The sequence below is a fragment of the Eurytemora carolleeae genome, unplaced genomic scaffold, assembly GCF_000591075.1.
Source record: "Eurytemora carolleeae unplaced genomic scaffold, Eaff_2.0 scaffold2615, whole genome shotgun sequence".
Taxonomy (NCBI): domain Eukaryota; kingdom Metazoa; phylum Arthropoda; class Copepoda; order Calanoida; family Temoridae; genus Eurytemora; species Eurytemora carolleeae.
In genome coordinates this window covers 1-10,510 of record NW_019398499.1, presented here as the reverse complement: position 1 = coordinate 10,510, position 10,510 = coordinate 1, and the positions used below count along the sequence as shown (strand labels likewise).

General features: G+C 32.5%; 1 protein-coding gene across 1 annotated transcript; it reads right to left on the bottom strand.

Annotated features, from left to right (window-relative positions):
• Positions 1 to 6,325: 6,325 nt before the first annotated feature.
• On the bottom strand, positions 6,326 to 10,216 carry LOC111717438 (uncharacterized). The gene is made up of 11 exons (XM_023492941.1): positions 9,968 to 10,216; positions 9,729 to 9,881; positions 9,081 to 9,126; positions 8,845 to 8,908; positions 8,393 to 8,598; positions 8,226 to 8,310; positions 8,092 to 8,154; positions 6,850 to 8,020; positions 6,637 to 6,782; positions 6,478 to 6,558; positions 6,326 to 6,399 (listed from the first exon to the last, which is right to left on the bottom strand). The coding sequence occupies exons 3-8, from the start codon at positions 9,116 to 9,118 to the stop codon at positions 7,034 to 7,036; spliced, it is 1,443 nt and encodes a 480-aa protein (XP_023348709.1). The 5' UTR covers positions 9,119 to 9,126; positions 9,729 to 9,881; positions 9,968 to 10,216; the 3' UTR covers positions 6,326 to 6,399; positions 6,478 to 6,558; positions 6,637 to 6,782; positions 6,850 to 7,033.
• Between the last annotated feature and the right edge of the window lie 294 nt (positions 10,217 to 10,510).

The following is a 10,510-nucleotide window of genomic DNA, read 5'->3' as shown; positions in this document are numbered from 1 at the left end:
CACCAACCAAAGATTCTCCAGACTTAACACCAGACCAACAACAAAACACAAAAATAAATAGAAAATTAGAAAATACAATGCCAAAAAGAATTACAAGATCAATGAAACTTCAAATATCTGATGAATCAGACTCATCAGACTCAGAAAATGAACACGAAAAGAAAACAGTAAAATTTGCACAATAAACATAAAAATATATAGTACGTAATACTATGTGCAAATTAAATTTCGTTAAAAATTGTCTTCTAAACATTGTGAAAAGCTTTCAAATAATTTAAATTTACTTCAAAAAGGATTTTAAAGTACTTAAGAAAATCAATAATTTTGGATTTTTAAATATAAAAACAACATAAAAAACATCTTTTTCGACTTAATTCATAAATTAAAATTAATTTAAATACACCCTTGCATTTTTCTATTTGTGTTCTAACATATGTTGTGTAACTCTGTTTTCCCCATACCATTTATATCCCGCTTTCCTGACCATTGATTGCAAGATCAAGATTAACAGATCTACCTAAACCTACTACACTACACAGATCTACCTCTCATTTCCGCAGTTAATTGAATACTTATCATGGATGAATATCTACCAGATATTCTCCCTCCAAATATAAACATAGTAAATATTCCAAACAATTTTCAAAACCAAATACTTCAAGATGTGCAAATACAAATACTTGAAGAGCAACATCCGGTTTTTGCGGATGTCATTTTAGAAAACCCAAATGTCCAACAAGAACTACAGCATGATGAAGAAAATGTTCCAAATGTAGAGGTCCATATACCTGAAGTAGAAAATCCTGCACAACAATTTCAACATCAAATTATAGAGCAAGATAATCCAGCCATCATCCCTCCTCTCCAACCAGAAATACCAGCTCCCTTACAAATCCAAGATGAATTCATTGAAGCTGAACTAGTAATTAAAGAGTATGCAGATTCTGCTACTCTCCATCTGAACAAAGCGCGCAAACGTGAACATACTAAGCAGTTACTTAAAGAAAGATCAATTGAACTACCTCGAGAAAACAACATAGTTATAAAACCAAATCAAAGAATTGTCATCAACAGCCCACTTTTCTTGGGAAATGCAGCGCACATAAGAACAAAGAAATATGTCAATCTAGAAATAAGCTCGTTTAGAACCAAACTAACAACAGACACCCTCAATCAAATTGATTTCCCTAGAAACAGACGATGTTCAACCTGTAAGTCACCTGTCCTGAATATGGAAAAACACCGAGCAGCTGGAAGCTTCGCTCCAAAACATATTTTCTCAACTTTGGATGATCATTTACAACTTGAATTGCTCTTCACCTGTACACTAACAGCGGATAGTTTAGGTCTGAAAAACAAATTCAATGAAACTCTGAAAGTGTACCCTCACCGGGACGAGCAGATTACAAATAAGCATATTGAGAATTTTTCCTTGACAGGAAAACATGTCCCGGACACTATTTCAGAAGCCCTTGCTACAGTGGGAAAATTCCCTTTCTGCGGAGAACACAAGCAAGCTTTCAAGACCATTGCAGCGTATTTACTCCACCATGTTACGGAATTCCACACAATACTATCACACATTTGTGTGTATTGCAAAAAGATCATATCTGACTCTCCCCTTAAACATCACACAAAAAAACATGGGCTAAATTTAAACCAGGAAATTACTACTCAGACACCACCTCTACACAGAATAGCGGAAATATTAAACAACTGCAAAATTTCTGACATCATCCTAGAAGATTACTTCAATTTCCAACAATCAACAATGATCAGGAAAACACTGCAAGGGACAGACCATCATCAAACAATAACAAGGCTACTATCACAATTTACTGCAACAAGATTCCAGTCGTATGATTTAATACGGAAAAAGTTCCCAAATGAAATGGCAACAACTCATTCCACCTGGTTTAAAAGCCCTTTCCCGCTCCATCAAATGGATATGCTAATTTCTTTCAGTAACAATGGTAATGAGAAACTCTACGGAGTTTTATCAATGCTGGAACGATTGTTGGACGGAACACCGCCCACAACAGACGCATCAGAATTTTTGAAATATAACAACTATGAAATCACGCAATCTATTATTTGCGCCAGAGTACAGCATGAACATCGAGAACTGGAAATTATCACACATCCAGAATCCCTAAAAACGGGATCGAATGTCACATTCCATCTACAACCAGGTGGTCCACATAGTTACGCAACCGATTTGACAAAACTTCAAGATATGGATCTCAGCATCTACAAGATAGTCACTGTCGGGCACAGGATGATGAAAACGACTGGACTCCTCCTCCAAGAAGGACTTAATGTTCTCAACCTCAGTAATTGTGAAGCAAACTTACTACCCACATCAGGATACGCAGGTTTAACATTCTTTGAAGATGACAATCGTACCATCATCCCCATTTCACATGAGCAAGACTACCTACAGCATGTGCAAAAAGTACTCAATATCACTCCCTTAGAAATTCCTATCCTTATAGAGTTTGACCTTTTGGGAGTATTACAAAACATCCCAGTAAACCGTTGGGAACAGTGGTTGCTAAACAATCTTGAGAAAACAATTTTGTATTTTCTTGTATCCCTACAAGGAATGTTTAATAAACCTCCACCGCCAGGTTTTAAACATAGAAACCTACTAGTCTTAGGCCAGCATACTCTGTTTCACCAGGAGCTAGATTTCACCAATCTCATCAACCTCACAAATCAAATAAACTTAACACTATCAAGAGCCGGAATTCTAACTGAAGTTCCAATTCTACTTCCTACAAACCTAGTTGGAATCAACATCAGAAGTGCCATCTCACTCAAAACGATGCCGAGAACACCAGTTTTCTTACCTAATGGAGAAAACAGTGAATACACTATTCAGTCAATACAACATTTGGTCCAAATGGGAATAGATATCTTAGATCTAAAGGAAGACACTGTTCTTTTCCCTGCATATAGATCCCACATGGTATATTTAAACTTATTATGTTGTACCAAATTATTTTGTATTTTGCCAAGTTGATTAATGCATAAACTGTAAAAAACATAAGTTCCAATATTTTAAAACATTCATCATCTTAAATTATTTAAAATAATTCTACTCTTATTATTACTTTTTATTTTAGATACACGCCCAGTTCTAGTGTTCTCCGCACTCACAGTAATTACAGTTAACACATTGCTTGCACCGTTTTACAAACAAAATCAGGTAAACATTAATAAAGCTCATGTACAACACGATATTGTCCTGTACATAAAAATAGTTGACCCAACTTATTTTGGGTCTGAGAGTTTCAAAGAAAACATTATTAAATTTACTTCTCCAAATGTAAAATTAAATCCAGCAATCACTAAGCAAACTCAAACTATTAAAAGCCAATATTCAACTATTACTAATTTACTCCTTTTGCAAGACAAATATTTAAATGAAGACATTCTTTTTTCCCCAGAAAACCAATGTCAAATTGAAACTAATGTATTTTTAGACTCATATGCTAAAAGATTAACGGAAGAACTTCAACTACTACAGGCTGACCTTCCTGCTCTTTCACCTAATCTAAAAGATGATGAAATTACCCTTCAAGCTGTTAGTGGCATCTTAATGCAGGTTATACTTGATTTACAAATAATAATTACATCTTTATATGAAGAATTACAGGAACTAGAGGCATATGTCAATCTTCAAACAACTAAGACGACCTATTTCTTAATTCAAAATTCGTCTTGTTTAAATCCGGAATTCCATGAACACATTGCTGTAAACAATGTACAACCAAGCAAATCAGGTTTAATAATCAATCTTAAAGTAGTTCAATTTCAACCAACAAATAATGCCTTTACCTTAATTGCAACAAATTATTTTCAAAACCAAGTTAACCTTAAAAATACATTTTTAATCTCAGAACAATTAGAAACCTGTAACTGTTTGTACAATAAAAATCAGGTATACACAGGTTGTCAATGTTCCAAATATAACCCTAACTGCGCAGCTGCGCTAAATGAAAACAATATTAAAAACATAATATATAATTGTGAATGGATCCCATCAATTTCACATTTTCCACAACCCACATTTAATGGAATGTTATTTTCAACATATGTTCCATATACATTAAAAGGAACATCACTCGAAACGTTAAATCCAAATCAAGATTATTCTTTACCCTTCCATGTTGTCTCATCCAATCAGTTTAAAATTTCTTATAAAAATGTAGAATTAATTTATCAAACACAAAAAAAATTAGATGCTGAAACCATTGAAATATTAAATACAGACCAAGACACAATTGACCTTTTAGAAAACACTTTTCAAGATTTAACTTGGCCTGATATCGTAACTTATTTAAGCCTCACTCTCGCAGGATCTGCAACTTTTACTATGGTTGCAACAATTATAGGTTTCTATGTAAAGAAACAAAATTACAAAGCTCCATATAGTTCTACACAAAGACGACCTGTAACATTAACATTCCAACCAATATCTATGTAATTATTTCAGATGCTGGTTCCAGTATTTTTCTCTTCGTGCCAGCATTTCCAAACCAACTAAACTAAACTTAAAGAATTCCTATTAAATAATACTATTTTTAAATCGAATTTGCAAATCCTTTAAATTTTAAAACTTTCCTAAAAACATTTAATGCATCATGTTTGATCTTTTGATACATCTCAATGTATCATATTTGTCATGTATTTAGAAATGAGGATGTTACTTTACACCTTTAACCGTTACTAAATATCGTTATGTATTGTCGTACTCTTAACTCAGAAATAAGAACGTATTAAGCGAAAGAAACTAATTAATTAATATCTACACAACGTAACATTTAAAATATTATCCCTAGACCAGTTTAGAACATTGTATTGTATGTAAATTATTTACAAATAAAGTTTGGTCCACGTAACTTCATTGCCATAGTTTATAGATCTAACAAAAAACAACTTAAAAGAAATATATCTATACTGAAAATTCAATACTTCTAATTAAAGTGAAAGTATTTCGTGAGATTATCATTTTCTTAAAATTATCAGATTGCTTCAAAATGTCCACAGTTTATAGATTTGAAAAAACCAGTGAACAAGCTTGCCAAAACCATTCTATTTTACAACATTGCATAAATGACTTCCGTCTGTTCCAAAATCAAAGAAAATTATTATCCTTACAAGCTTGGGCAAATATTGTCATTCACAAAAGTTTACCAAATTGGGCTAATCAATTAAAGATTGATCAAAGGACATTAATAAAAAATTTGATAGCGCCCATCTCTCAGAAAAATATTATTCTCATAGAATGGATTTCATGTGCACAGCACAATGACAATAGTAAAGACAAATATGCAAGGTCAGATATGTTTTGCCTTTATAATTTACAACCTTATTGCCATCAAGCAACAGAAAAGTACTTCGATCATCCGGCTTTTTACTGTAGAAGTAGATACTTTTCAAAATCCATTCTGTTTTATTTTTATTTATTACATCTTCTCGAAGTAAAAAAGGACCATGTTTTCTTTAAGACTTTATCTGTAGACTCGGCAATCCATTTAAAAATGCATAAATTACTCGCAAATGTATGTTTCATCCCCATAAATCAATGCATAGAAACACCATTTATCATTGATAAGCACACGGCACATTGCAGCTCAAACGATTTTGATATAAATCCCTCAGAAGAACTATATACTAAAAACAAACATTTTTTCACCTGTCGAAATTGGATAAAACTTAACAAAAGCAGCGACTTGAAATTTTTTTCAGCTTAATGAGCGTAATTAATTTAACTATTTTGATATTACCAAAACTAGCAAATAAATGTAATAATGAACTGGTTCAAATGTTAAAATCTTAAATCAAAAAAAATTAAACTAATACAAAATTTAAAGTTAAATTAAAGCGAAAACTTTCAAAATTAGGTAAATTCACTTGTTCAATTAATGAAAATCTTTAGTTAAAAAAAATAAATTAAATAATTGTTCGATTGAAATAGAAACGTTCATTAAAATCCGTTACACATCAATTTTCAAAACTTGTGACCGTCAACCGGTTCATTGAAATGGTTTTATTCATTAAAATCCGTTACACATCCATTTTCAAAACTTATATGACCGTCAACCGGTTCATTGAAATGGTTTTATTTTATATCCATTATGTTCATAGCGTTTTAAAAAAAATTCTTATTGCCCATATTAAAACGAAATTTAAAATCCAAAATGTATTTTTCTTTCAATTTATAAATGTTAAATGTAGTCTTTGCACAGCTAAAACTACATTTTAAACGCATTACCATAAACTTGTTTAATTTTTTCTTTAATCCAGAATACATAAATAAAATAAATTAACATTTATTTCATAATAAAACTATAACATCAGATACCAGCCATCCTGCCCAACAAAGAAAACCTAAACACAAAAAATTGTATTCTTCATATCTAACAATATATATTTATTAAAATTAAATAAATTAAAAGTAAATCTTACCAATCTATGCACCTCCAGGACTAATGCGGGGGCATATTCCTTTACACCCTCTCTATTCCTTTAGATCATTTCTGAGCTCAACTAAAATAATACAATTAAAGATATTAAATTAACAAAAGATATTTTAAAACTTTTAAAAATATTAAAATAAAATCTCACCGATAAATGCACCTCCAGGACTTATGCTAGGGGCACAAATCAAAATCTCGTGGGTTGGTTAGTGCCAACGCATACCATCTACAATTGAGCATAACTTGACGTATGATTAGTGTGCTCACGCTACTCCAGCATTAAAAATACCAGACCTAAAACAATAAATCAATATTAATTAATATTGTAACAAAATAACAATATTAAAATATAAAACCTCACCAAACTCCACATCTCTAGTAAACCAAATCATCTAAGAACCGTTTCATCCACTCAACTAGATACAGCACATACAAAACAGATCTCAAGTAATTGCTCTTCAGACCAGTTGTTTTCATGTACGTCTTCTTATGATATTCCAAACACAAAAACATACTAGTATATTTCAGTCAGTTGACCGAAAATTTTAATTAATACGTCTGAAAAACAATATTAACAGATATTGACCCTTTAAAAAAAATAAATAAAAAATATGGCCAATCACATAAGTTGTATTATTCATTACTTCAAAAAATAAACGCCGAGTAAGTTTATATCTAATATAATTCAAAGTCACCCAAATCCATTCATTCATTATTATATACATCCATTCAAAACCATTAAAAATCAACCATTCATTCCATCCGTCATTCATTAAACATAAACAAAAAAATGTATTAGCTTTAATTATGGCGTTTATTCCTCCCTTATAAGATAACCTATCAGGTTCCCTCTTATCCCTGAGTGAATGACGCCTGGGAGGAGTTCGATAAAGTGTTCTGCCTTGAAGAAATCTTCTCGGAGTATCAACATGGATAAACTCATTACTCCGATCAATCACCGTAGACTCCGTTTCCTGAATAGACTCATTGGCCATCGGCTCAGGGTTCTCCGGTATCGCTGGCGTAGACCCACAAAAATTGAAATCCATAGGACCTCTCAAAAAAGGGTTGGAAGATATATTTAAGGAAGACAAATTCTGTCTTGGTTCAACAGGTTCAATGTTTCCACCTACATATCCAGGAGATAAAATCTGCTCAGGGTTTCGCTCAACATAAGGAATACTTTCTTCTAAAGACTCTGCAACAGAAGGCATCTCACCAGGACGTAATATCTGCTGAGAATTTCGCTCAATGTGCGAAATATTTCCTTCTGCGGAGCCTACAGCAGCCGGCAACTCAACATGTTCGTTCCTTACACCACAATAGCCTATAGCAGGAGGATTAAAATATGATAGACTCTCCACCTGGTTACTCTCTAACCCATAAATAAATGGGTTTAAAAATGGATTATTAGAAGATCCATCTCCACAAGATCCAGCCACCACAGCCGGCTCTCTCTTGCGACGGACGACCACAGGATACACCACAACCTGGTCAGCCTCAGTTTTGCGGTTTCTTTCCTCCAATCGCAACTAAAACAAAAAAAATTTAATTCTCGTAACCTTCATTTCAACTTTTCTTCATATAGCATTGGTCTACTAACCTCTACATCAGAACCCTTACATCCATTAAACGTTAAACAACACAGAATAAAGGCACAGAAATTCTAAAATATAATTAGATAATTACTTTAAATAATAATGGATATAAATATTACCAAGATGTTATAGAGGGTACCTTGATCTTATCCATACATCCTTTTTGGCCACATATCTTCGTTATAAACTCAACTACATCGTCCAAACTCATAACTTTACCATTCCTAAACATTTACACATTTTCCATTTACTGCAAACAGCTTTATGATAAAATTAGTAACATTTTTTAGAAACACTAAATATTACCGAGACATAACAGAACAACAGCAGAACATCAGAACAGCCAACATAAACCCAACACTAACACCACCAAAGAACAGAGAGATTTCCAGACTCACAAGGTCAACTTCAGTCCATGCGTTAACTCCTACATTTGTATCCCCAACAAAAACATCTCTACTTAATGTGGTTCCACTGCACTCATTCGGAAATTTTCCCTCAATTACTCCATCCTACAAAATATACAGATTTGTCTAATTGCTTTACAAGCGAACCGATCAAGTCCAAATGTTGTGTGGGACCTCATGTGGCCACGGGGAAAATTTGAAATTCAAATGTTACTTCAGTCAAAAAGACAACTTTCAAATAAAATTTTATAAAAAATTATAAAGATCCCCAAAAATCTTGTATAACACACGAAATTAGTGTTGCTCCAAACACACACAGGAAGAACATGTTCATAATTAAAATAACAGTACCTTAAAACTTAGATGAGTCGCATTTCCTCCAATATAAGTGGAATAAAAATATTGACCGAACTGCCTAAAACAAATAAAAATTTAATAAGTTAAACTATTACCTAAAACATAATTATTAACTAAACTAAAAATAACACTAAAAGCTAGAATTTTTCCAATAATTTTAATTATTTTGTAAAATTAAATAAGTACAATTAGAATGCAGTACATTCCAAAGAAAATGACAGTAAACTTACCAAAAACTGATTGTATCTAATGATGAAATCGCAGGCATTTTCTAGTCTTAAAAACAATTTTACATTTAAATGCAAACAATATTTAACTAAACTTCAATAAAATTAATTTTCATAATTAAATAGCAAATAACGTAAAACATAAATTTTAAGTATATTCAAATAATTAAACTGAATAAAATTTAAAATAATCAAATTAAAACGTCCGCTATTAAGGCAGAATTAGAAATGAGTATCAAACACGATGCCAGTTCCGGGAAAATTCTAGAAAGTTCCGGCAATAGTAGCTTGCCTCCCCCAAAATCAGACCAATAAGAAGCATTCCCTCCAGCCGCACCACCAATAGGACACTCTCAAATCAGAAAGCTTGCCTCCCCCTTACTTCGGTAGTAAAACCGCCAGCTTTCTCATTGAAATACAACACCGGCACGTCTTCTGCTTCACGGCCGCTCCTACCTCCCGTACCGACACGGTTTTGTCTTTCCCCTAAAACCATACGCACTGTAAATTATGATTCAAACTTTTACACTGTAAATTAAAAATAACCGTAAATGTACCATATGAATAATACATTTTAAAATAACAAAATAATTTAGAAAACTAAACAAATAATCTTGTATTAACTATACAAAATAAAACATATTAACATACCTGAGAAAGTCGACAATTCGATGTTTTCAAAACCATCTGCGTAAGGTTCCTCTCTCGAAACAGATGGAATAGGGTTCACAAAGGTGGAATAATCAGTATCACTTTCCCTCTTCTTGGCCTTACGTATTTTACAACAACTACAGCCAAACCAAACTGTAACATATTCCAGGGTAAATTTTAAATAAAAATTTTTAGGAAAAAATTAAAATTAAAAATTTTCTCGCATTTTTCTTACTTACCAGTAAAAAATTCTAATACTCTAAAAATGAACCAGACTCCAGCAACAAGCAAAGCAAAAAGAAACCATTTATCACTCAAAAGTATTTCCAGTGAATTCATTTCAGGTATGCCGGCAGTTGTGACGTCATACATATAACCAGTAGTGTGTTCTGAAGAACGAACTACAGACGCTACGGTGGTTTCAAAAACAGGGGTTATGTTGACACCAACACTTCTATAACCCTGAGGTAAAATCATATTTTGTTTTTTCTTCTCCTTTACCGTTTCTGAAAATCATTAAAATAAAAATTACACGGATCAGCAGTTTTTGAAAAGGCTAATTCATTTCAACAAGGACGGATATACATAATACAAAACTCAGAACTAGACATTTTTTTAAAACAGGAAAACAAAGTAACACCAGGATACACAGATCAGTACCATACTAGAACTAGCCTGATAAAAGTACTAACAAAGCATTTCCCTCAAGAATATGAATATGAAAATATGAGGAAAATTGAAAACTTAATAAGATATGGTACAGCTATATCAAACCGGATATA

Excerpts from the sequence above, each read along its gene's own strand:
- LOC111717438 (XM_023492941.1), bottom strand. The coding sequence starts at position 9,118 with ATGCCTGCGATTTCATCATTAGATACAATCAGTTTTTG. Across the intron at positions 8,909-9,080 it reads TTAGATACAATCAGTTTTTG|GCAGTTCGGTCAATATTTTT; the intron begins GTAAGTTTACTG and ends TATTTGTTTTAG. Across the intron at positions 8,599-8,844 it reads CGACTCATCTAAGTTTTAAG|GATGGAGTAATTGAGGGAAA; the intron begins GTACTGTTATTT and ends TATATTTTGTAG.